The sequence below is a fragment of the Notolepis coatsorum genome, assembly GCF_963971535.1.
Source record: "Notolepis coatsorum genome assembly, chromosome: 18".
In the NCBI taxonomy this organism is placed as follows: domain Eukaryota; kingdom Metazoa; phylum Chordata; class Actinopteri; order Aulopiformes; family Paralepididae; genus Notolepis; species Notolepis coatsorum.
In genome coordinates, this window is record NC_140182.1 from 47,705,845 (window position 1) to 47,732,723 (window position 26,879).

Genomic DNA, 26,879 nt, shown 5'->3' on the forward strand with positions numbered 1-26,879 from the left:
TTGAATTGCAGTCTCCCGTAGGTGTTCTTTGAGAGTGGTTTTGAAAGTGGGTATGATTCACATTCCTTTACAGCTTTAGGTAGGGCGTTCCACATTGATGTGGCATAATTGCTAAACGTGTTTAGTCCCTTGTTTGAGCCGAATCTGGGTTTAACATGATTTGTGGAGCTCCCTCTGGTGTTGTGATCGTGGTATTCACTGACCTTTGGGAAGTATTTTGACATGTACATGGGTACCTTGGTCGTGTAGTGTATCTTGTAGACCAGGCCCATTACACGTTTCTGTACTCTGTCGTCTACTCTAAGCCATCCTAGGTTGTCAAAGTGGGCAGGGGTGAGGTGGGTTCTAGGAGTAAGGTCAAGCAGTAGTCTGACCAGTTTGTTTTGAGATGTTTGTAATTTTGTTTTTAGCGCCTTTGAGGTGCTTTGGTACCATGAGGTGCAAGCATAGTCGTAGTACTACTTTTTTATTACATTGGATGCCATTTTGTCACAGGAGAGATTAGCCTCTAGGATGGAACCCAGGTAGGTAATTTCATCTTTCCTTGTGACAATATTGTCACCCACTGTAACTGAGAAGCCGTCGGTCTTGCTGAGTTTGTTATTTGAGCCGAAGAGAATGGACTCTGTTTTGCCCATGTGTAATGATAGTTTGTTATCAGCGAGCCATATGCAGATTTTGCCTAGTTCCGAGCTGAGGGTTTTTTCAACCTGTAACTTGTTCTTGTCAGAGACCAGCAGGGCTGAGTCGTCCGCAAACAGGAACAAGTTGCAGTCACAAGCTCATGACATGTCATTTGCATAAATTAAGAACAGTAGCGGTCCTAGTATGCTTCCTTGTGGAACACCACAGCTCACTGCGAGGGCGGGGGATAGGGTATCGTTTACCTCCACCATCTGTTCCCTCCCCTCAAGGTAGGATTGCATCCAGCTCACTGATAGACTATCAAAACCGATTGCTTTTAGCTTGTCAATCAGAATGGAGTGATTGACAGTGTCGAAGGCCTTTTGTAGGTCCAGCATGACCATGCCGCAGTATTTCCCCGCGTCCACCTCGTTTGATGTGGTCGTTCAAATAGAGAAGGCATGTGTCAGTGGAGTGGGATGTTCTGAAGCCAGATTGGATTTCGTAGATTAGATTTATTTCCGCTAGGTACTTTTCGACCTGTTCGTAGACTATTTTTTCCATGACTTTCGAGATGGAGGTGAGAATAGAAACAGGGCGGTAGTTGCCTGGGTCTAATTTGCTGCCCTTTTTGTGCAGAGGGGTCACCCTCGCAATTTTGAAGTCCTTGGGGACGTGTCCCTGTTTTATGGAGAGGTTTATTATGTGTGTAAACAAACCAGTGGTATACCGTCCCTTGAAACTATTTTCATATTGAATACATTATATATTATATGATTGAACTCCCTCATATTATTCAGTCTCTTTTATAAATAACCGAAAAATGAGTTGGAAAATGTATGATTTAATTTCACGGCGTATATGCAGCCTTTGCACTAAAGGTATGGTTTTACGCAGAAAATACATAGAACTAATAGTCTTGCTTGCATAACTCATAAATGTTCAGATACGTTTACGTTTTGGTTATTAATGATACACCCAATTTTATTATAGTCGCATTTTCTTTAAAACTTTTGGTCGTGGATGTCCCGATTTGGTACAAAAGTTTGCCCTCTGCCTCTGGGCAGGTGTTTCGGAGGTCATCGTCAGAAATATGATGTTGACATGCTGGGGAATCCTAAAGATCACTTGATCTGGTTAGGTCATACAGACGGTGCCAACCAAAGGCAACAGATTCAGCCAGATTATTCAACATTTTATTCTTGTTGTGGGTAGTTTGAAATTGAGCGATCTTTAGGATTCCCCAGCATGTCAACACCACCTTCTATGGCTCTGGACCTAACTAGCACACTCGAACGCTCACTATACTGTCATTCTGCTCGATCAACACCAGAGGGCAGACCGATTTGACACCAAACACTTGCCGAAACCTCAGGCTCTGGCAAGACATTTAAAAATAATCCACACTATAATAAATTACTTTATATATTATATATATTCAATACACACAATTGTTAAGGGGATGCAGACCAGAGAAAGACGTTTGTCTTGTTTACATCAGGGTCCCCCATTTCAATTCATATAGACATTTATGACATACTCAACATACATGACATTTATGGCATAGGGACATACAGGTATTTAGTACTGTTACATTTGTGACATATACGATATTCAAATATACAGTACTGTTACCCATAGATCCTGACAGAGTATATACATATGATGGGGAGGGGACTGTACATTAGGAGGGGGTGGGTGGGTGGGAGAGAAATATACATACGGTGGGGAGGAGACTGTACATTTGGAGGGGGTGGGAGAGAAATATACATACGGCGGGGAGAGAATATATACATGCGGTGGGGGGGATTGTCTATTAGGAGGGGATGGGGGTTTTGGACATTTACGGTGGCCAGTTTCGAATTGCAGCCTCCCGTAGGTGCTCTTTAAGAGCGGTTTTGAATGTGGGTAGGGATTCACATTCCTTTACAGCTTTGGGTAGGGCGTTCCACATTGATGTGGCATAATTGCGAAACGTGTTTAGTCCCTTGTTTGAGCCAAATCTGAGTTTAACATGATTTGTTGAGCTTCCTCTGGTGTTGTGGTCGTGGTATTCACTGACCTTTGGGAAGTATTTTGACATATACATGGGTACCTTAGTCGTATAGTGTATCTTGTAGACCAGGCAAGTTGCTGTACTCTGTCGTCTACTCTAAGCCATCCTAGGTTGTCAAAGTGGGCAGGGGTGAGGTGGGTTCTAGGGGTAAGGTCAAGTAGAAGTCTGACCAGTTTGTTTTGTGATGTTTGTAATCTTGTTTTTAGCGCCTTTGAGGTGCTTTGGTACCATGAGGTGCAAGCATAGTCGTAGTACCCTTGAATGAGTGCTCCTGCCAGAGTCTTCAGGGTATTCTTGTTTACCAGAGAGGAGATCCGGTACAAGAATCTAGTTTGTTGGTTGACTTTCTTTATTACATTGGATGCCATTTTGTCACAGGAAAGATTTGAGCACTACAAACCCAATGCCATTCCGTTCCATTGTATTGGAGTGATGGCAGACATCTATATGCATCTCCAAAACCTGGAAAATCTGAGGAAATGTACCAAAATGCACCTTTAACCCTAACCTTACTAACTAAAGCATTTCATTACTAGCATTTCACTGTATGCTTGTATGCCGTGACAAATAAAACTCTTGGCTTGACTAAAGGAACATAACGAGCTACTCTCCCATAAAGCCAGAAACCAGACTCAAACGTGTGATGTCATCAAGTATAAAGTCTGGAACTGTTCATAGACAATGAGGAGACTGATTTTGTGGACCCACAGAATGTTTTATACCCAAACAAGCTTTATTCTATGTACTGTTCTCAGTTCTGAAATATAGCTTCAGAATTTATAAGTGATGGCATCACACATTTTAGTTGTATCACTCTTGTTTTGGGATTTGTTCATATTATACACCGTAGGAATAATGCATGTTTATAATTGGGCGTAGTTTCCCATTACCTCCACCTGATGGTGCTCGAGATTGTATCTCAAAGCCTCATTTGGCCTACAAAACTATTGATTTAGCTACAAAGGCCTACACACAACGATCAAAACATTAACTGACAGTAAACTTTAACTGTAAAGCATACACTTAGGCTATATTCCAAAAATAGACTGCACGGGTGTACAACAACAAGAAGTCGACACCCGCAATGCAACAATGCATTTTTAATAAGCCACTGTATTTCCCACAATTTTTTTTGCAATATTACCAATGATAAAATGTATGGTATAAAACAAGTAGAAATAGCAAAAACAATCCTTCAATTACTCGTATGCAAAACATACAACTTCCGAAGCAAGCTTACGAATTATGGGACGAAACGGTTCCCACAATGATCCAGCAATAACGTGACATGGTAAAGCTTTGATCATGTAAACCGAAGAAATTATCCTAAATAAATCCTATATAAATCGTAAAAGCAGCATAGATCTCAGCACAGATATAGGCAACAGCACAGCACAGCATACACTGTGCAGGTAAAGACATGTTTAGCATCCGGAGGGATGGCAACATGGGTCAAGGTTTGAAACCACTCTGAATGGGATCTCTCCTGAAACGCGATGCATCGGACGCACGACACCGGCGACACCCAGCATGTGAAGGCTGGCAACGGTGCTTGGGGCAAGCATTTGGATATAGCATAGTAATTAAAACTACAGTACATTGAGACGTGATATATTTCGATATCACTGAGAAACTAAAGCATCTCAAAACATTTAGTGTATCTGAATAGTCCGTTTTAGACAGCGTACTGCTTCGGCTGCTTCTTCAAACTGAGAGATCTTTCGGTTTGTGAAATGACGTGTGTCGCTCTGTTGTTGAGGAGTCTACATTCGTGAAGAACATCTGAGGAGAATGCGACAAGGATTCGTTTTACACTTAAATGATAAATTATTACTTCAGTTGACATGTAAAAAAAACAGTTATTATGAAAATACAACATCTTACCATTGAACTGTTTGTAGGCCTCTTCAATAATAGCATTGTTTGATCTCTTAATCTCCCAGAAACTATCTTCCACCCATGGCTTGCAATCAGGAAGTTCTGGGAGTTGTCCATTCTTATACAAACCAGCTAAACATTGATAGAAAAATTGTGTCAAACATTATTTTCAAACACTTATTTATTTAACCTTTCTTTACTTAAAAGGAACACGTGAACATTTTGGGAAATACACTTATTTTCCATCTTCCCCAGAGTCGGATGAGAAGATTGATATCAATTTCATCTCTGTGCATCAGTTTAGGAGTTGTTGGAAGTTGTATTTCAGAGCTAGGCTAGCTGATCCCTACTGCTTCCAGGCTTTGTGCTAAGCTAGCATGCACCCGGACCTCTCTGTGGCTACTGGACACACAGAGATGAAACTTATACCAATCTTCCTCTCTGACTCTGCAGAAGATGGCAAATAAGTACATTTACCAAATATATTGGAACGCTCCTTTAAAACGAGTGTCATACCACATAATATCAACCATGATAATTGGTCCACTATAAGAGGGATGTACCTTTGATGGTATCGTCAATATCTTTGCATAATTGGTACAAGTCGCTCCCACGTCCGACCACTCTTTCACCTACATTTGAAACGGGATAGAAGCTAATCTTACAGGGTAATTTGCACACATTGAGGGTGGTGGTGGTATTAACTAATCTGCAGGAGAATAGAGCAATACAAAATATCTTACCGTCCAGCACTCTGATGTTAGGGAACATCTCTAGAAGTATAGTTCTATATGACGTGTTCCTGCACACTGAACGAGAAAAGGGCCTTATGATCTCACACGTCTACAATTTCCTCAGCATTCATGTGTTCAATCAGATGAGACGGTCAATGAAACTCACCTGGATTGGTGTAATTATAGGTATTGTCTTTCAGTCTTATACTCTCTAGCTTTCTCAAAGACTGAAGGCAGTGGATGTTCTCAATGCTGTTACAAAATAAAATAAAAAACAATAGCCTAATTGTACATAAATCATATCATATTATTCTTAGACTACAACCACTACTGGCAACAGACCTCTGTATTTATGTTGGATTATTGTGGAGGTGGATGCAATGGTTCTTATAGAAATGTATTTGAAAGATGAACTTGGAATTGTATTGATACTAATGATGACCTCACACACTTGGTATTAATCTCAAGTAAGCACTTTGTCACAGATTAGACAGCATTACTGTACCTGGAAATTGCATTACCAGCCACATTTAAGCTCTGTAAACTGTCACAGCTGGAGAGGGGTTCTGAAATTAGAAAAGCATTTCAAAATAATACATTCTAATGAACAGTGGGAAGATTTAATTAAAGCAAATTAACGCGTAACTGCTTATAAATTCTTACCTATATTGGAAATCCTGTTGTTGGACACATTGAGTACAAGGAGGAGTCGAAGAGATGAGAGTGGAGCAAGGTTTGTGATGTTATTCCCAGAGAGGTCCAGTCGCTCCAAATTGATGCATTCTCCAATACATCCCAAGTCGTGTGTTCCTATAACAACCCATTCAAATGTGTTAAACAAGCATGCATTGTTTTAAGACTTCCATGCCACCTGCAGATGATGAATTCAGCTTACCAAGACCTCTGAATTTGAGAAACAAAATTGACTCCAAGTCAAATTCCCCAGTACGTGACTTGAGCAGGACAGATGTTATCTTCTCAAATTCTCCATCTGGATGAATAAAATAAAATAATCACATTGGAGCAAAGCTCAACTTCGCATGTCTATTCTGATTCTCACTGAAACAACATCATGAAGCCAAAGTATCGTCGTGACTCGTGTCACTATTGCAGCAAAGGACTGAATGCGGGAAGGGGTCCGTCTCTTCTGCTTTAAGAAGAGCGACGAGACGAGCCATGCAAGCATCTCTATAAATAGTAGGGTTGTAGCAACCGCATTAACCAAATAATAATCGGCAAATGTCACGTCAGGCAGGAGCACAGTAGATGTAAGATGTTAACTTACACCCCTGCTGCCGGTGGTGTTTCGCTCGCTAGTAACATGCATGAACAAACAACCATGCGGAGTTATATTCCGTTTATATCCTGCGGCTGTTATTATCAGTACAGTACGCCAGTGGCAGGAACACATAGTGAGTAGTATATTTGGAAAAGATGTAAAGGCATTGGCAAGACTCTTAATGTCTTCAATGTGAAAAAGTAATGTGATATTTTCAAGTTTCATTGCATGATGAGTACAGTAGCCTATACAATAGCACTTTTATTTTATTTTATGTTATACACAGCACTGTAATGCCATGGGGAAATTAAACAAGCCGTGTTCTGGGTGGGAATTGGGCTTGTGTGGACTGATTAGTAGCATGTGATTAGTAACATGCGCGCAAAACAGCTCCCCGCACTCTCCACAAACACCTGCAGCACAGAGGGTATAGTGATGGTGGTGTGTGTATATGCGATCATCTCTTAGCTATTAGCCAGACAGCTACCAGTTGATGTTGTCAGCTAACGTTATACTATAGCAGCTTATGTTAGCTGTCAAGTCAACTAGAGGTTAATGCAGCAAACACCATGAAGCAATCATGATGATGGGTCAGTGAAATAAAGGTGTCGGGTCTATTGAACAAAAGTATTATTGTTTTGGTATTCAGATGCTGCAGCACATCAAGCATCACTATGCATGTTGTTGACAGCTAACTAGCTTAGCGTAAAGCTGGCGTGTTGGCTAGCATACTGTACGTATAGCAACAAGCTATCCATCACAACTTACCTTGATCTCGCTTGGAGTCCATCCTTAGATACTCGGCTATCAGGCAAGCTAGCTCTGTTATTAAGTCAACACTGAGTATTTAACCAATGCAGGGATATGATCGGGCAGTGGGTTTTGGGGGTGTTTGTCTGTGAAATTGGCATCTGTCCTGCCTGGGTTATACAGGACACGCTGACAACAGAGGGCAGGTGGATTATATGAGACGGACTCCAGTAATACTAGTAGCCTGGAGGCAGGGATGTGTTCCAGGTTGCTGCTGTCTGAGCAGCATCATGGCAGCCTTGTCTAAGCATGCCTTTGGCAAACATTTCAGCAATATGCAACAGGTCACAGACACACACACACATACACCACCCCACAGACAAACACTGCCACTTTACTTTACTCACTGCCACTTTACTTTACTCACTGCCACTTTACTACTACTGCTGCTAAATTTGCACTAAGCTCATTTGAGCTCATTCTAATTGATTGCATATATTATACATATCTTGCAGTCCTGTATATTGTGTGTTTGTATATTGTGTCTGAGGGAAACGTAATTTAAACGTTCTGTATGTCTTGCACATAGAACATTTACACAATAAAGTTGACTTTTGAGGTCTATCTGTGCTAAATTAAAAACGTTTCGTTTGCAATGCGCAGCACAAAATGAATGCGAGGTTGGGATCATGAATACTAATCTGGTTGGAAATGTCGTAAAAAAAATTAAAAGTTGCATAATTTCCACTGATTGGGGCGGTGACTCAAAGAGCAACATTTACAAAAAAGAAAGAGCAGCGCTCTAAAACAGGGACTTGCAAACAGCACTGTGATAGGTGTTTCACTACTAGACATGATCAGGGTGACATGACCAGCAATTAAATATTAGATTATGTATTACATTAGATTAAAATGTAGTGTCATTATATATATATATATATATATATATATATATATATATATATATATATATATATATATATATATATATATATAATGAGTACTACTGAGTAATAGTGCTTATCAGGTGTGTACATAGTTGGAGGGGGTGGGTGCAGGGGGTAAAACCAAGTCCCTAACAAAGTCCCTTTCCTTTATTGATTTTTTTTTTTATTTGTATGTATTTATTCCTCATTTCAAAGAGATGGGTACGCTGGCCACAGACTATTAGGTAGATTGTTTCTGCAGTACCACAATTTTCAAACGCAACTGTTGGGTGACTGACTACTGTTAGTAGCCGCGGGTACTTCTCCTTTTCACCTCTAGTCAGAAGGGGAAAAAACATTCCCATACGACGAGCGAGGAAAAAAGGAGAGGGCCTGGCACTGACGCCCCCTGTCGGTAGAAGATGAACGGTCACCCAGTAGAACCCATACAGTGGACAGCAGTCGGTGCTGAAACGATCAGCCAACGACTGCAGATACACCCTACTCAACGATCACTGGACTCCGCCTCACTTCAGCTTCTTTTGAAACCAATTGTCGCTATTGTTTTTAGTTGTTTCCCCCCCCAATTGCAGTCGTCTATTATGCCTAAGTTTGGTCATTTATGGAGGACATCACTTGCGAACGCACCTATACTTTGAGGACTTGCAAATGAGAGGACACATGCGGAGACCGTTTCTTCTCGGACCCCCGTCGCCTACATGCCATACATGCCTAGATTTCAGAAAACGCATCGAACTTTCAATGTGATGAATCTGTACAAGAGAAATATTACTCGATTAAGATGGGTAATAAGCAAACGATATTTACTGATGAACAACTCGATGCATACCAGGTAAGCGCTCGTTCTTATTATTAAAGTTATTCTCCATATCGTATTTTCTTAATATTAAGATTCTGGAAGAATGTTTTGAATGTTATTCTGTCTAGCACGTGCGATCCTAAAACAACAACTCTTCTTTTATGCCGGGTTAATTATCTCCTTGGTGTCACGCGTTTACATGTTTGAATATCGGTGGATCTTGGGGTTGTAGGTCAGGCATATAAACTACTCTGTACTAGACGGTGACCTACCTTTTCATTTGAGAAAAATGACAGAAAGAAAAACATTTGTATATTGTCTGCAATAGCTGTAGACGTGGCCATGTGGATAATTGACTAATTAGCTGCTTATTAGTAATTACTCACCATTATTAGAAAGGTAAACAGAATGCAGAATAGATCAAGTCAAGGAGCAGTATACAACACTTTTGTTTACCTAGAGCTGAGTATACTGCCCACAGCTGTGTCACTATACTCAGTCAGTGTATGTCTTATTTTTTGGTCACTGTCAATCATTGACAGCTACAAGCTGTGCTTAGATAGTTTTCACAGATTAATGCAGTGGTGTTGGCCCTTTGCTGTGACCATGGTAAAAAAAAAGTCATTGACTTTGGTAATTCTGAAATAAACATTCTTGAGAAGCTTGTTTTGTGCTTTGACAGAAATGTGCTAGTCTATGCGGGCATTGACAGATGTATGGATTTATTTAACCGTTACACTGCTTCCTGGGATGGATCTCATCTTAGTCTGGGCCGCATCAAATTATGATGCACAATAATCAAGTTTAGAAGAGAGCGATAACCACACAGATGGTTTTGATTTCCAAACGAACTGGGAGATCTTGTGGTCTCAGATGTGCCAACAACATCTGAGAAGACCTGCCTTGGTGTCCTCTGTAACAGTATTCCTCGAGTGTCCTGAGAAGAAACACATCTTCTGCACAGGTTTATCATGTGATTAGGTGTGACTTAATAATTGATGCCAAGCCAGTGTGATACCATGCGTTGAAACTTTACCCCCAAGAGATAATTTTGTACTGGAGAGCTTCTCTGGTTACTTCTGCTGCTCTTAACAGCCCTTACTATAATGTGTCTTCTATAGACTTAATTTACTCTTGTACATGTCAGTGATGGAGGAGAACCACACAGATGTTTCAAAGAGATGTAAAGGTTGTATCAATGATCCACATAGGGGTGTCACATTTAAGCCACTGAATTAAATAAATTGACGACAGAATATATATATATTTTAAATACTGCATTGATAGTTCGAAACATTTCCTTGGGGGCTGTTAAATGTTCCAAAGCATCTAGTTTGATGGAAATACAAAATAAGAATAAGAATTTCATTCAGAAGCACTAAGACTGTTAAAAAATGCTAAAAACAAACAATAAATAACATGTTAAAGTGTATGCTTTCGCTCAATTCCAGTGTCCATGAATAGGAGAAAGACACAAGTATAGCCTAAACTTCAATGAACATGTTCAATTGTATGCTTTTTATTTGGAGGGAGGGGGGGGGGGGGGGGGGGGGATAATTTAGATGCATTGAGTAATCGATCAAATAATCGCTGCATTCATTAATGACTTAAATAATCATTAGTAACAGCTCTAGATCCAAATGTAAACAAATGGGAAGCCCCGCCCCCCAAGAATAAGAAGTAAGAATAGAGACCTCGACTGAGCTGAACACTAGACATTGGGTAGACATGTGATCTTAATTCTATTTGCTGTATTTCTTTGCTTTAAAAGGTTTGTTTACATTGATCTGTTGGTAAAACATCTATATTCCAGTTTACAATGTGTTAACAAAGTTCCAAAATAGTGTCTTTTCCATTCACAGAGCAAACTGTTCAAAAGTATAATGTGAAAATAGTCAAATACCAAACTAGACACCAAGTCACAGATGAGAATATGAAAAGCTTTATAGAGAAGGCCGTCCTGTGTTCATTTTAGTAATGATCGGTCCATGTGTTGTACATGAACCTCTACAGTAAAGTGACAAACAGCTCAGCTCTTGGGTAGCAGGACAGCTAATATAAGCACTGCAGCATTGGCATCAGAAATGATCTTATTCCTGTCTAAAAGACTTTGACTATTGGGCTGGATCTTCAAGTGATTCCTAGTTCATGGATCAGAACTAAGCATGCACAGTACTGTACAAATGACACCATATTGAGAAATCTTTCATTGCGAAAGATTTATTAATTTATTTGTCTCTCAGTAGTATCAGATATGAAGACCGTAGTCAAGTATGATAGTAAATTAATTCAACTCCCTCTATCCGCCAATAACTCTGAGGTTAGTAATAGCTTGGCTTTACATCACACAGAATAATAATGTCCTAATATTTCAAATTTATGAGCAATTAACAATGCTCATAAGCTGATGTCTATAAATTCCAAAGCTGCTCCATGAGCCCTCTGGAGATCCCCAGTCATGGTTTTGCATAATCTGGTGTGTGACAGTGAAGAGGATAAACCACGAGAGCTAAATCTCTTGCTAATAAAGCTGTCTCCAGAGGCTAGCTGGCTGGGCTCCACATCTCACAATCAGAAGCAGGGCTGAGAGACTGTATGGATGCAAGACAAATTGAAATCGAGGTGCCATCACCAGGGCTGTCGGACAGCGCGTGCGCCAGCATATACTGTACGGGCCACAGCGTAGACAGCCACAGACAACACCTTATCATGTTCCCTCGCCTCAACCTCATTATGGCAAGAGGCGGGTGATAACGTTCAGACACAATGTCATCACTTGAGAGACATGGGAGACAGGGATCAGGGTTCACAGTGAGGGGTGTACAGCTGACCTCCATAGGCCTCCTGGACGATAACGTTATTCTATCTGACAATCTGATATGTAATTCAGGGTATGTTTAGGCCTTTATACTGCAGCCTACAACATACAATCCTCATTTCTTACCGAATTATTACAAATCATTTTGTGAGACTTCCTTCATAATAGAATACAGTACTAATCACGCTTAATTTTTGACTTGCTGTTTTCTTCTCATCCCAGGATTGCACTTTTTTCACACGCAAAGAAATCCTTCGGTAAGTTCAGTCTCTTTGATTTTTATCGACTCCTCATTCCCTTTGTAGAAATCACAGCCAGACAAAACAATAAGCCCAATTGCACATAAAGCATATACTATTCCTCTTATGGTACTACAACCACGACTGGCGACAGTTGTTGGATTATTGTGGACGCGGATGCAATGGTTCTTATAGAAATGTATTTTAAAGATGAACATATTAGACAGCATTACCTGGAAATTGCATTACCAGGCAGCCACAGTGGGAAGATTTATTCGATAAGCACTAAACACAGAGAGCAAATTAAAGCGTAACTGCTTCTAAATTCTTACCTATATTGGAAATCCTGTTGTTGGACACATTGAGTACAAGGAGGAGTCGAAGAGATGAGAGTGGAGCAAGGTTTGTGATGTTATTCCCAGGAAGGTTCAGAGAATTGATGCATTCTCCAATACATCCCAAGTGGTGTGTTCCTATAACAACCCATTAAAATGTACTGTATGTTATGTACTCTGGGTTTCCAGGCACATGTCTGGACAGTCTGGCCCACTACTCACTGGTAATTAGATTGCTCGCTGTTAATGAAGTTGACCAAGGCAGACTGTTGAGGCAGTCAATCATGTTCTAGTTATTGCTACTTATTCCTAAGGAAGAAATGACCATTAACCACATGTTCACAAATACTAAATGGACTGCATTTATATAGAAGCTTTTATCCAAAGCACTTTACAACTTATGCCTCACATTCACCCATTCACTCACCGACGGAGGCAACCATGCAAGGTGCCAACCTGCTCACCGGGAGCAGTTAGGGGTTAAGTGTCTTGCTCAAGGACACTTTGACGGGAGGAGCCAGAATCTAACCGAGAACCTTCCGATTACCAGATGACTGCACTATCACCTGATCCACTGTCACCCATACCACTCTCTCTCTCTCTCTCTCTCTCTCTCTCTCTCTCTCTCTCTCTCTCTCTCTCTCTCTCTCTCTCTCTCTCTCTCTCTCTCTTTCTCTCTCCCAAGTCCTCCACCACGTGGCTCGAGGGCGTTCATTAGACACAGTCCTCCACCACGTGGCTCGAGGGCGTTCATTAGACACAGTCCTGCACCACGTGGCTCGAGGGCGTTCATTAGACACAGTCCTGCACCACGTGGCTCGAGGGCGTTCATTAGACACAGTCCTCCACCACGTGGCTCGAGGGCGTTCATTAGACACAGTCCTCCACCACGTGGCTCGAGGGCGTTCATTAGACACAGTCCTCCACCACGTGGCTCGAGGGCGTTCATTAGACACAGTCCTCCACCACGTGGCTCGAGGGCGTTCATTAGACACAGTCCTGCACCACGTGGCTCGAGGGCGTTCATTAGACACAGTCCTGCACCACGTGGCTCGAGGGCGTTCATTAGACACAGTCCTACACCACGTGGCTCGAGGGCGTTCATTAGACACAGTCCTGCACCACGTGGCTCGAGGGCGTTCATTAGACACAGTCCTCCACCACGTGGCTCGAGGGCGTTCATTAGACACAGTCCTGCACCACGTGGCTCGAGGGCGTTCATTAGACACAGTCCTCCACCACGTGGCTCGAGGGCGTTCATTAGACACAGTCCTCCACCACGTGGCTCGAGGGCGTTCATTAGACACAGTCCTGCACCACGTGGCTCGAGGGCGTTCATTAGACACAGTCCTCCACCACGTGGCTCGAGGGCGTTCATTAGACACAGTCCTCCACCACGTGGCTCGAGGGCATTCATTAGACACAGTCCTGCACCACGTGACTCGAGGGCGTTCATTAGACACAGTCCTCCACTGACTGTGTCCTGCAGACACTTCACTACAGAGGAAGATCTATGACTTGGTTGTAGGTCCCAGAACCTTCTGGAAATGTTCGCTCAGAGGAAGACTACATTCTGGGAAGATGTAATTTATAGCCCCCTCTCCCCCTTCTCCCCCTTCTCCCTCTTCTCCCCCCGCTCTTTCAGCAAGGGCATGTTTTTTTCTTTCTCATGTGGCTCTATCAAAAGGCAGCAGGCATGTAATTGGCTGAAGCGCCAACATAACATTGCTGCTGTTACAACGGACTGTGCTATCAAAAAACCCACAAACAATTGTACAGAGAGAGCCTCTCAAAGTGGGAGTACTGACTGATCTAGAGTCAGCTTCAGTTTGTTAAGATTGAATATCGTCATGAGCACTGACCCCAGATCAGCGCTCGCTATTCTGGGGAAGCTTTGTGAATAAGTGCCCTGGAACCCATGCCTGTTCAGAGGCACAGAATGGAAACACACTGATCTACAGGAACAATTTAAACAGGAGTGTAACAAGGCAACACGTCAGGTTCACTGGCAGGAGCAGTAGTTGTATTATTTAGAAACTGTTTAGGCACAAACTTGCAACTTATTTCCATTTTTTATTGGCAACATTTATGTGATATTATGTATCACACAAGTATGTCACAATCATGATTCATTAGGAACACAATTATAGCTTTAGGGAACACAGTTGAATACACTTTGTTCTTATGCTTATTAGAATGCTATTGAATGGAAAATAGATCAAATGTGATATTAAAAAAGATTATTATATTATTACAAACATGTTTACATAGCTAAAGGACATTTGTATTTGTTTATTATACTATGATTTTTGTCTAACCTGTGTAATCTGCATTTGTTTTTCTTCAATGTAATTATAGATCCCTAAACAAACTGTAAAATATTACAAAGGCAAAGCATATGCTATAAACACAACATACAAAGAGCCAAGCATAGGACAAGTTAGACCTTTTACAGGATCAGGGCATCCTGAATAACTTTTCATATATCTATTTATATTGTTATAAGATAAGAAGGATAAGACAAGACAAGACAAGACAAGACAAGACATTCCTTTATTGATCACCTTGGGGGAAATTCAGGTGTAATAGCAGAATGGGGGAGGGGAGGTACAGGTATGGGCAGGCCGGCAGGGTAATAGGAATACCTAGAATATAAATATAAATATAGGTAATACATTTTTTTATATATATATAAAATATGAATACATGTAAACAGTAGACAAAAGGTGCAGATGAGGGTCTGTATACCATATCAGTCATAATACACACTGTGCTAGAGTCTGCAGGGTTCTAACAACCCAACCTTCAGTCAACCAGCGTAACCCAAGGTATTGGACTCTTCTTTTATCCAACCTATTATTGACTCTGATGCCCCACCTCCCCTGTCTAACCCCTCTCCCCCTCCCCCGTCTCCCCCGTCCCCCCATCACCCCCGCCTCCTCCTCCGCGTTCAGCACAGTAAATACAAACGGGGGCCTGACACAGCTATTGATTCTGACATATTTCATGGCATCAATCAAAACGGGTGTACTGCACTGTGTAGTGTGCAATACTGTATACCATATTGTTTTTCTTTCTGTAATATTAATGTGCATGCAAAGTTGAATTCTTTGTGGCTTCACTCGCTTGGTTAGTAAAGTTCCCTTGGTTCCTCTTTATAACCTTTATCATATCTTTCTGACCTTCTGACCTCGGTGTTGTTTTCACCTGATGGAAGTCTCCTGTTTCTCGCTGTGTGAACACGTGTGACCTGCACTACTAAACATGAGACCTAACATTCAGACTCCATCAATATAGCTGGTATCATGAGTAACTGAAGCATCAGGGTTTTCCTCCTGCACCCATCTGTCACTCATCCCCACGACGACAGCCATCAATCAATCATGAGTTTGTAATGGGATTGGCTCTGATGTTTCACGATATTCTGTTCAACTTTACTCTAATTTGAAGATCGAATGTCTACATTGAGAAGTGAAAAGCAGATACAGGAGAATGTTGCAGTCTAGCTGAATGTCAGGTTACAGTCATATCACTTAATCATTGGCTTAAAATTTGGTCTGCTTTATGCACTGATTTGCTGACCTGTATTAGCAGTGTTCCGCGCCTTGTGTTTGTGTCAATGGTAGGAATGAGCAGTTTCATGAATTCTATATAGATTCTCTCTGTATTTTTAATGGTAATTATGTGCAGTGGGTACAGTATTTAATGTTGATGTTTTCCCAAGATCTTTTTAATCATTATCGTCTTTAGTATTAATGTATCTGAGAATGTTTTGAGTGATTTGCTTATTTTTTGCTTCTCGTGAGATGTGTTTTTGGATAGGGCTACAGGATATGACGCTCAGCGTTGACCATATTTATAGCGTATAGCTCCTCCTGTTCATCCCCAGCCACACAAAGAAAGAAGATACATTTAATTTGAATAGTTTATAAAATGCCCCTGAAGTCTCAGCTTTACTCCTTAGCAACAAGGCTTTCATCTACTCCCTTTAGAACGCTGCCTCAGCCAGTAGCTTCAGGCCATGTCAAATTAACCACACCTGTCATACTCCCACACACACCAGGGCACTCCAGGTCAGCTTCATCTGTCCAACCAATACCCACGTCTTCTTGAGTTTCAGAACACTTTGTGGCCATGGGCTCTGTAAGTATGGCTATATAATGTCTCCAGCAGAGTGGATCTTCAGTTAGAACTATAACAATAACAATATGGCGTCCTTTTAGATGTGATCATCGTGCAGTTCGGTCTATTGGTCCGTCCATCCATCTGTTTGCCAATCAATCCCAAAAATGTCAAAAGGTTTTGTTTCCCATGATAGTACTTGATATAGAACCTGATATAGAACATGATATAGAACACAATATAGTACATGATATAGTACATGATATAGAACACTATATAGTACATGATATAGAACATGATATAGAACCTGATATAGAACATGATATAGAACACTATATAGTACATGATATAGAACACTATATAGTACATGATATAGAACCTGATATAGAACATGATATAGAACCTGATATAGAACATGATATAGAACCTGATATAGAACATGATATAGAACACTATATAGTACATGATATAGAACATGATATAGAACCTGATATAGAACATGATATAGAACCTGATATAGAACATGATATAGAACATGATATAGAACCTGATATAGAACCTGATATAGAACATGATATAGAACATGATATAGAACCTGATATAGAACCTGATATGGAACACTATATAGTACATGATATAGAACATGATATAGAACCTGATATAGAACATGATATAGAACCTGATATAGAACCTGATATAGAACATGATATAGAACATGATATAGAACCTGATATAGAACATGATATAGAACCTGATATAGAACCTGATATAGTAAATGATATAGAACATGATATAGAACCTGATATAGAACATGATATAGAACACTATATAGTAAATGATATAGAACATGATATAGAACATGATATAGAACCTGATATAGAACATGATATAGAACATGATATAGAACATGATATAGAACATGATATAGAACCTGATATAGAACATGATATAGAACATGATATAGAACATGATATAGAACCTGATATAGAACATGATATAGAACCTGATATAGAACATGATATAGAACCTGATATAGAACCTGATATAGAACATGATATAGAACATGATATAGAACATGATATAGAACATGATATAGAACCTGATATAGTACATGATATAGAACATGATATAGTACATGGTAGAGACATCATCCACAGTGATAGATATTAGTGCAGTAATGCGCTAATTAATTAATGTGCAGTAATAACAAGTATCACACCAATCAGCCAGATGGCGACACTATAATGAAACGTCTAAATGTGTATCCTTGAAAAGCCATACCTCATGCACCACAAGTCTGACACTTTGTCGCCTGCAGATATACAGTTCTCTTTGCCACTAGATAATTGCATCAAGTTAATGGCTACAGTGCTCAGATGATGCACGTATCAAGGCAGTGAGAAACTGTTGGAATTTCCTGTAGCCAAATTGGTCACAACCAGCGGTTGGCTTATTCGTTAGGCTGTTTATTTTTTCTCATATTTTTATATTCAGATAAAATTGTATTGCCTATATTTATGTCTTTCTACTATTACCCTGCTCATACCTGTACCCTCCTCCATGTTGGTGTGAATCTTGCCAAGGGGATCAATAAAAAAAAGCTTAATGGAGACCCACCCTTTATGACCTACATAAAGCACTCCAGCTTCTGTTCCCAGCGGCACAGGCTGACACTGTATATTATCACACTGTTATGCAGGTTAAAGAAACAGGCTATGACTGATGACCGTGAGGTCAACCATCTGAGCACCTCAGCACTCTGCAACACCATACCTGCATGGCAACAGGTCGCTTTTGGTTTAGCATTTATATAGCAAGCATTTCATCCAAAGCGCTTTACAACTTATGCCTGACATTTACCCATTCACTCACACATGGCGGAGGCGACCGTGCAACATGACAAACTGCTCAATGGGAGCAGTTAGGCGTTACAGTAAGTGCCTTGCTCAAGGACACTTCGACACACTGCCAGAGAGGAGATGATGATGACTTGGATTTATATAGCGCTCTTCACTGACCCAGAGCGCTTCACAGAGTCCATTATTCGTTCATACACAGTCATACCGGTGGTGGTAAGCTACAATTGCAGCCAGAGCTGCCCTGAGGCAGACTCACGGAAGCGTGGCGAATAATCAACGCCTACGGCCCCTCCGACCACCACCAACATTCATTCACATGCATACACATTCATACGAGGCAAGTAGGTTAAGTGTCTTGCCCAAGGACACAACGGCAGTGGGATGGACATGGGCTTGAGCGGGATTCGAACCACCCTTGGATCATTGGACAACCCGCTCTACCCCTGAGCCACGCCGCCCCACAAGGAGCCGGAATCTAACCCGGGAACCTTCCGACGACCGCTCTATCTCCTGAGCCACTGTCGCCTCTTGTTTCTGTCCCCACAAGGCTAACATGCCTGTACATGATTTTCCATAAATTGCTGTTATTCATTATTTCGTGGCTCAAAGACCAAAAACGATATACTATACATTACATACAGAGACCATACAAATAATATACATACTATATAGTGATACAGTACAGCCTACTTGCATTTGAGCCAAACAGTCACATTTATCTGAAACCTTTTAGTGCTTATTTTTAACGTTTGTTTGTTCTTTTCATTTAAATTCCTGAGAGCTAAGAAGAGAACAGGAAACACCAGACCGTCAAAAGGAGTCACTGTCTTGTGTCTTGTATTTCTGGAGCTCTCGCCGCAGATCAGAACCCGCTGGTTGATTCACCCTTCTCCCCTGTGCTTGAGAGAAAGGGTCCCAGTGATACTGCATCATCTTGACAGGTTTATTTTATCTCACCTTCGCAAGGTCGTCCTCTTAAGACCAGTGTCGGTAGAGATGGATACCACTGCTATGGCAACCGAGGTGCCACATGAAGGGGCCGCTCAGAGGTCAGAGTGTAAGAGGGCCGTAGATTAGTGTTAACCTTCCTTATACCTTAAAGTGGAGATGAAGCAGTGAGCAATGTGATCCTAGTTTGTTTGTTGTGTACCTTGTGTAAGACAGGGTTCTATAATCAAATGTGAAATCTATCTTATTTGTCTGAAAAATATAATATAATATCCCTGTTTTCAACATGGGCGCCGCCATTTTGTTGCTGACGTCATGGCTGACGTCATACCGTGGCTTGGGTGTATACACTCTGGTTAGCTGCCTATATTGAATGGGTCAGTCAGCAGATAAAATGTTGCCTACAAAACAACGGGACCGCGGTGGTTCTGTTTGTATTGCTCCTGGCTGTTCAAACTAATTTTACCATGTGAGAGAGAGGAAAGTTGGTTAATTTCCACAAACTACCAGTGAAAAAAACAGTGTTGTTGACATGTTGGCTCGGGCTGCCTGCACCCAGACGGCGCGACCAGCCTGTTGGACAGGGAAGGAGGATCTGCAGCGAACACTTCATTGCCTCGGATTATGTTGTTGGGGTGGGATGTTTGTCCAGAAGACCACTAATCAGCTGAAGCCGGACGCGGTTCCCTCGGTCTTCGACAGACAGACCGGCGTTAGCTCTCGGGGCCCGGCGTTAGCTCTCGCTAGCTAGCGTTAGCAACCGGAGCGTCGCGGAGCATTCAGCCTGCTGGCTACACAGCTTGTGTAGCCAGCAGGCTGAATGCTCCGCGACGCTGGTTGAAGTGGGTCTAGGTAGCCAGCAGGCTGAATGCTCCGCGACGCTGGTTGAAGTGGGTCTAGGTAGCCAGCAGGCTGAATGCTCCGCGACGCTGGTTGAAGTGGGTCTAGGTAGCCAGCAGGCTGAATGCTCCGCGACGCTCCGGTTGCTAACGCTAGCTAGCGAGAGCTAACGCCTGGCCCCGGCTGGTGCCAACTAGCTAGCGATCGCTCCCGAGAGCTAACGCCGGTCTGTCTGTCGAAGACCGAGGGAACCGCGTCCGGCTTCAGCTGATTAGTGGTCTTCTGGACAAACATCCCACCCCAACAACATAATCCGAGGCAATGAAGTGTTCGCTGCAGATCCTCCTTCCCTGTCCAACAGGCTGGTCGCGCCGTCTGGGTGCAGGCAGCCCGAGCCAACATGTCAACAACACTGTTTTTTTCACTGGTAGTTTGTGGAAATTAACCAACTTTCCTCTCTCTCACATGGTAAAATTAGTTTGAACAGCCAGGAGCAATACAAACAGAACCACCGCGGTCCCGTTGTTTTGTAGGCAACATTTTATTTGCTGACTGACCCATTCAATATAGGCAGCTAACCAGAGTGTATACACCCAAGCCACGGTATGACGTCAGCAACAAAATGGCCGCGCCCATAATGCTAAATGCTTCAGAAATGTACACAACAAATTGTTTTTTCTTAGAAACTGCTTATTTTTATAACGTGACTTCTTCTGTGGCTTATCTAAATACTAATGTGATGCTATGAATATGTATTTATCGCACTGCTTCATCTTCCCTTTAAGGCCAAGATATGTGGGCTGTCGCTGCTCTTTTCGCCGTCGCCTGGCGCCCAGTTCCATTTCTGTTCAGTAGCACGTAGGTCTCACCGTGGCTTTCGGCACGAGCGGCGCTACTGTACCCTCTGTGAAGCATCAGCACGTGTAGTACTTTGGCGTCCGAGTACAAAGTACACTTTAATGTGCTCACTGTGTATACAACCTCCTCACACCTATTGACATGGACCATCCGCCTTCACTGATGTAAAATAATGAGGGAGAGAGAGAGACAGAGAGAAAGAGGGAGAGTGAGGGAGAGAGAAAGAGGATGTGTGCACAGGATTAAATAATCGTCCTAATTCTAACATGAAACACATCCAAAAACTCAACTTGACAGTTATTGAGAGTAAATTTGTTTGAATATGGCCACCAGTTTTTTTGGGGATGTGTGTTGTTAGATTATGTGGCAAAATAAATCAGCATCGTTTTTTTGTGTGAAGTGCCCCTTTAAATGTGTTGCGTAGTGGCATGGTTATACCGGTGTATCCTTTGGCCCGTCAGGCTATATGGTTCCAGTCAGATGCATGCATGCTCAGTATGAGTCATCCTGGAGCCCCCCCCCCCCCTGCTCTGCTCCTGTGTTTACTGTCTGTAGGGCAGCATCTGCTTAATATACCAACTAGCCTACAGCAAGAACCAAAGCTCCCAAATGACACGTGTCTGGAAGCTCCCTAATCACCGTCCACTTCTGTCTTTAGAACGGGTCATTATCGGGCGGTCAGGTGGCGTAACGGAGATTGCGTTCGTCACCAACCCCGGAGCGGCTGGATTCGCCTGTTCGAATCCAGCTCACAGCTCCGGGGTTGTCACCAGCTTGGCTGGCCGTTCACACTAATACAATTGGCAGTATTAGAGGGTGGGAGAAGCTGGCGGGTGGGTCCGGGTCGTTGTAAACAGCGACTCCTACAGTTCGGTCGGGGCGCCTGCTAAGCGCGGATAGGATCTAAGTGGGATAGTGTGATCCTTCCACACGCTACGCCCTCTCAGTGAGAATCCGCGCTGCCAGGTGAAAAGAAGCGGTTGATTGGCTGGACGTGTGTCGGAGGAAGCACGTGGTAGCCTCCACTCTCCCAGACCGACTGTGGGGGGTAAGTGCGCAGCGACCAGGAAGGGGATTGGGAATTGGCATAACGACTAACATTGGGATGGGAGAAAATCGGAAAAAAAGGAGGGGGAAAAAGATATATAAAAAAAAAAAAAACTTTTCATTATCTTCTTTTTTAAACAAATTTTTTTAGACATACAACACTTAGACAATACTTACAATGACATCAATAACATAACAATATACTAACATGGGCCCCTTGAATACAGCTGCGTTCAGCCTCCCAGACCCCCATAAGAGGGACCCCCCCCTCCCGACATCCGCCCCTAGAAATAGGGCTCCCCTACATCCCAGGTCCATCCCACGCGGGGCCGAGCACTCAGCGACACGGGTCCCTTGAATTTAATTGGACCAGGCTCAGTAGAGGAGAGAGGGGAGGTACTCCCCCCCACCGAGCCAAGCCCGCTACCTCCCATGCCACCAAGCACCTCACCCCACGCACAACGACCCCACAACATACAAGACCCCACTCTCCCGGGCCAAACCGCAGAAACGATGCCCCCCTCCCCCCGACACCCCCCCCCCTCTAAGTTAAGCCCGTAGAACTCCCCCATATCGGTCGATATGCGCGGAGCTGGGCCCCCAGCGACACGGGTCCCTTGAATTAATTGGGCCAGGCCCAGTAGAGGGGAGGGAAGGAGACTCCCCCCCACCGAGCTAAGTCCGCTACCTCCCTTGTCACCCAGAGCCCCACCCCACGCACACCGACCCCGCAACACACACAACCCCACTGGGCAAAGCTCAGCCGCTCTGACCCCATAAGAGAAACCCCTCCCTCCCGCCCGCCCTCCTCCCCGAGAAACAGAACACCCCCATATCCTGGTCCACCATGCGCGGAGCCGAACACCCAGAGCCCCCACCCGCCCCCGCCCGACCGCCGGGCCCCCGGCCCACGAGAACCCCAAGCCCAGGCCCGCAGAAGGCCAAAGCACCACACCTCAATGGCCCCCCGACCCCCCGTGACCCCAAGCCCGGTGTCCCCCCCGGCCCGGTGACCAGACCGCCCAGGCCACGGCGGCCGAGGGCCCCAGGAAACCCCACCCCACCCATACCGATCCCACAACACGCAAGGCCCCCCTCTCCCGGATCGAACCGCCAGAACGATGGCCCCTCCCCCCGACATTCCCCCCCACTGAACTCAGCCTGCCCACTTCTGTACCTCCCATGTCACCGATATCACTATATACATTTATGGTAACATGACTTAAAAAATAAAACTGAAAACACAATAAGCTATTTAGGACTCCCCCACATCCCAGGTCCGCCCCACGCGGGGCCGAGCACTCAGCGACACGGGTCCCTTGAATTAAATTGGGCCAGGCCCAGTAGAGGAGAGGGAAGGAGACTCCCCCCCACCGAGCCAAGCCCGCTACCTCCCATGTCACCCAGTACCCCACCCCACGCACAACGACCCCACGACATACAAGACCCCACTCAGCTGAAAAAATGAAATGAAAATAAAATAAGCTATATGGTTAGCACTTTTTGCCCCCGTTGGTGGTTTGGAGGGGAATAAGCTTTCCTAGGGAGAAGCCCCCCCCTAGTGACGGAGATATCCCCAATGGAGATTCTCCAAGCCTCTATTATTGTCCAATTTATTTTTATTCTTGTCCTTCACAAATGTCCATGTGCACATTTAAGTCTGCTATTCTAACATAACTCCGATTCTAACATAACTCACAGAAAAAAGACAACATTTGGTGCTCCCATGGTGTTAGAGGATCTTAATCGTATCCCTCTGTTCCCCGTTGGAAGAGTGAGGAGTAATGGCTCTCCTAGTGAGAGGGCTCCCCCTAGTGGTGAAGTGCGCACTATATAAGTCCAACATTCGTTCTGTGGACGGCCTCAGAGCTCCCGGTCAATGTTCTGAATTTGTCTTTCTTATGCTCATGTTCATTTGTATTGTGTGTCACGTGTAATTGTAAGGGTTCCCCTGTCCTAGGACCCTTCCCCCCTGTCTTTACTCCTCCATACTAGAACTTTTTGAACTGTCATGCCAAGTTCGTAGGCTTTTCTCTACTGCCACCTGGTGGCCTGTCGGCGGTACTACATGCCACTACCCTCTGCATGGGCCTTTGTTTATCTACAACTATGAATCTGCTTTTTGTCCTTGCTAATGTACTCCCTATGTATCTGCTATCGGTCCTGTGTGCTCCCCAGTATATTCATATGTTCTAGCCTAGCCCTGTGTTCCTAGTTTGTGTTTATTGATATTCTTGTTGTGTTCCAGTCTAGTTTATTCCCCAATGTGGTTTGGCCTTGTGTTTGTTCTGTGTTTCTCCCAGGTGTGTCTTGTTACCAATTACCCTCCTGTGTCAATCAGTGTGTGTGCCTCGTTTGCCATTATCTCTTTGTCGGTTCATTGTTGGGTTTCCCTACTAGTGTTTGTTATTGTTTGTAACCGACCCCAATCGCACAACACAAGACAGGTATGAGAGTAAGCCAAAACAGGGCAAATATTTATTACATAACAAAAAGCGGCACAGTCCCTTTAAGGGAAAACACAAAAACACTAGAGTCAAGGAAATATGGAAAATGCGGCACTGTGCCTTTAAGAGGCGAACAGGCTAAGGGACTAAGGCTAAGGGCCAGGGCTAAGGACCAGGGCTAAGTGTCAGGGCCAGGACCAGGGGCACTGGAGAGGGGGACAGGGACAGAGGCCCGGAGAGGCGGGCTGGAGACAGGGACAGAGAACAGGGTAAGGCCTTGGACAGGGCGAGGGCCAGAGCTGCTTACAGGGATGAGGACAGGGTTCCGACGGCGGAGGCCTGGCACGGGGACAGGGGCCCGACGGCGGAGGCCTGGCACGGGAACAGGGGCCCGACGGCGGAGGCCTGGCACGGGGACACTCCTCCTCCTCTTCGGATGCTGCAGACGGGCAGCGCAGAACAAAGGGGGTCCCAGGGGACCGGGATGGGAACACGCCATCCTCCCGTGGAATACTAGGGAGCGACGACGAGCCTGGGTCCAAGGGGAACGGGATGGGCACACGCCGTCCTCCCGTGGAATACTAGGGAGCGACGACGAGCCTCACCCCAGGAACGAGGATCACGAAGAGACGCCTTCCTCCCGTGGAATCGGGAGCGATGACGAGCCGCCTTGACGTCTGGAGTGGGAACACTGGAAAACCTCCCGTAGAGAATTAGAAAGCGAAGACGGTGTCCCACTCCAGGCAAACGGCGACAGGTGGTGACGGCTGGGCCGTCGTCTCACGCCGGAGACGCGGCAGGTGATGGTGACGTACAGAATGGTAACGTCCAGAACTCCATGAACAATGAACACAGATACAGAGTCCAGAACACAGAACGACCCGACCAGGACTGGAGGGGAGTCTGCAACCTAAGTACTCTCCAGCAGATTGCAAACTCCCAACAGGTGCGTGAGGGTAGCGGAACAGAATCTCCAAGGGTGGGGGCTGGTGAAGAGTAGGAGGCAGGCAAAAGTTCTCACAAGGGTGGGGGCTGGTGAAGAGTAGGAGGCAGGGAAGAGCTCAGGGAACAGGCGAATCCTCACAGTACCTCTCCCTCCACGGGAGCCACCGGGCGACCGAAAAAAAATCAGACAGCGGGGCAGGGGACATGACAAAGCAACAAACAAAAAAAAACTGGGCCATGCTAGCAGGGGAAGCTACACCTAAAGAGGGGCTAGCAGAGGGACTGGGTAGCTGCCAGAGCATTGCTAGCTACAGGGCCTATGCTAGCTGTACTGCTACATTAGCATAGAGGCTGCGCTAGCTGCCGGAGCTAGGCTAGCAGACAGGGCTGGACTAGCAAAGGAGAACAAGCTAGCTGGAAGGACAGTCCTAGCTGTGGGGAAACAGGGTAGCTAACAGGGGAGCTAACGAGGCTAACAGGGGAGCTAACAGGGGAGTCAACAGGGGAACTAACAGGGTAACTAGAGGGAACTAGAGGGAGCTAGAGTGGGTTAGAGGGAACTAGAGGGAACTAACAGGGGCTAACTCACATACACTGTCTGTGCTGGCTGGGGTCGTCGACGGGTCGGGTCATACTGTTATGGTTTGTAACCGACCCCAATCGCACAACACAAGACAGGTATGAGAGTAAGCCAAAACAGGGCAAATATTTATTACATAACAAAAAGCGGCACAGTCCCTTTAAGGGAAAACACAAAAACACTAGAGTCAAGGAAATATGGAAAATGCGGCACTGTGCCTTTAAGAGGCGAACAGGCTAAGGGACTAAGGCTAAGGGCCAGGGCTAAGGACCAGGGCTAAGTGTCAGGGCCAGGACCAGGGGCACTGGAGAGGGGGACAGGGACAGAGGCCCGGAGAGGCGGGCTGGAGACAGGGACAGAGAACAGGGTAAGGCCTTGGACAGGGCGAGGGCCAGAGCTGCTTACAGGGATGAGGACAGGGTTCCGACGGCGGAGGCCTGGCACGGGGACAGGGGCCCGACGGCGGAGGCCTGGCACGGGAACAGGGGCCCGACGGCGGAGGCCTGGCACGGGGACACTCCTCCTCCTCTTCGGATGCTGCAGACGGGCAGCGCAGAACAAAGGGGGTCCCAGGGGACCGGGATGGGAACACGCCATCCTCCCGTGGAATACTAGGGAGCGACGACGAGCCTGGGTCCAAGGGGAACGGGATGGGCACACGCTGTCCTCCCGTGGAATACTAGGGAGCGACGACGAGCCTCACCCCAGGAACGAGGATCACGAAGAGACGCCTTCCTCCCGTGGAATCGGGAGCGATGACGAGCCGCCTTGACG

General features: G+C 44.6%; 2 protein-coding genes across 3 annotated transcripts in view; one reads left to right on the plus strand and one right to left on the minus strand.

Annotated features, from left to right (window-relative positions):
• Positions 1-3,793: 3,793 nt before the first annotated feature.
• On the minus strand, positions 3,794-7,478 carry lrrc61 (leucine rich repeat containing 61). The gene is made up of 9 exons (XM_084334368.1): positions 7,340-7,478; positions 6,188-6,283; positions 5,956-6,102; positions 5,798-5,858; positions 5,459-5,544; positions 5,302-5,367; positions 5,122-5,190; positions 4,565-4,690; positions 3,794-4,462 (listed from the first exon to the last, which is right to left on the minus strand). The coding sequence occupies exons 1-9, from the start codon at positions 7,359-7,361 to the stop codon at positions 4,356-4,358; spliced, it is 780 nt and encodes a 259-aa protein (XP_084190494.1). The 5' UTR covers positions 7,362-7,478; the 3' UTR covers positions 3,794-4,355.
• A 1,571-nt stretch (positions 7,479-9,049) lies between these two features.
• The window catches only part of cib2 (calcium and integrin binding family member 2), a gene marked incomplete at both ends in the record, with an annotated part of 33,557 nt that continues 15,727 nt past the window's right edge, over positions 9,050-26,879 (plus strand). The window contains 2 exons of one of the 2 annotated variants that reach the window (XM_084334835.1): positions 9,050-9,100; positions 12,108-12,142. In XM_084334835.1, coding sequence (XP_084190961.1) covers positions 9,050-9,100; positions 12,108-12,142 — 86 coding nt within the window. The remainder of the gene's footprint in view (positions 9,101-12,107; positions 12,143-26,879) is intronic. The other variant, XM_084334836.1, reaches the window with a different exon arrangement.

What these genes read in the sequence shown, in the direction of transcription:
- lrrc61 (XM_084334368.1), bottom strand. Translation starts at nt 7,361, where the DNA reads ATGGACTCCAAGCGAGATCAAG. An exon ending in GGACTCCAAGCGAGATCAAG is followed by an intron (nt 6,284 to 7,339) that starts GTAAGTTGTGAT and finishes TTATTCATCCAG; the next exon opens with ATGGAGAATTTGAGAAGATA. An exon ending in GCTGGTAATGCAATTTCCAG is followed by an intron (nt 5,545 to 5,797) that starts GTACAGTAATGC and finishes ATTTTGTAACAG; the next exon opens with CATTGAGAACATCCACTGCC.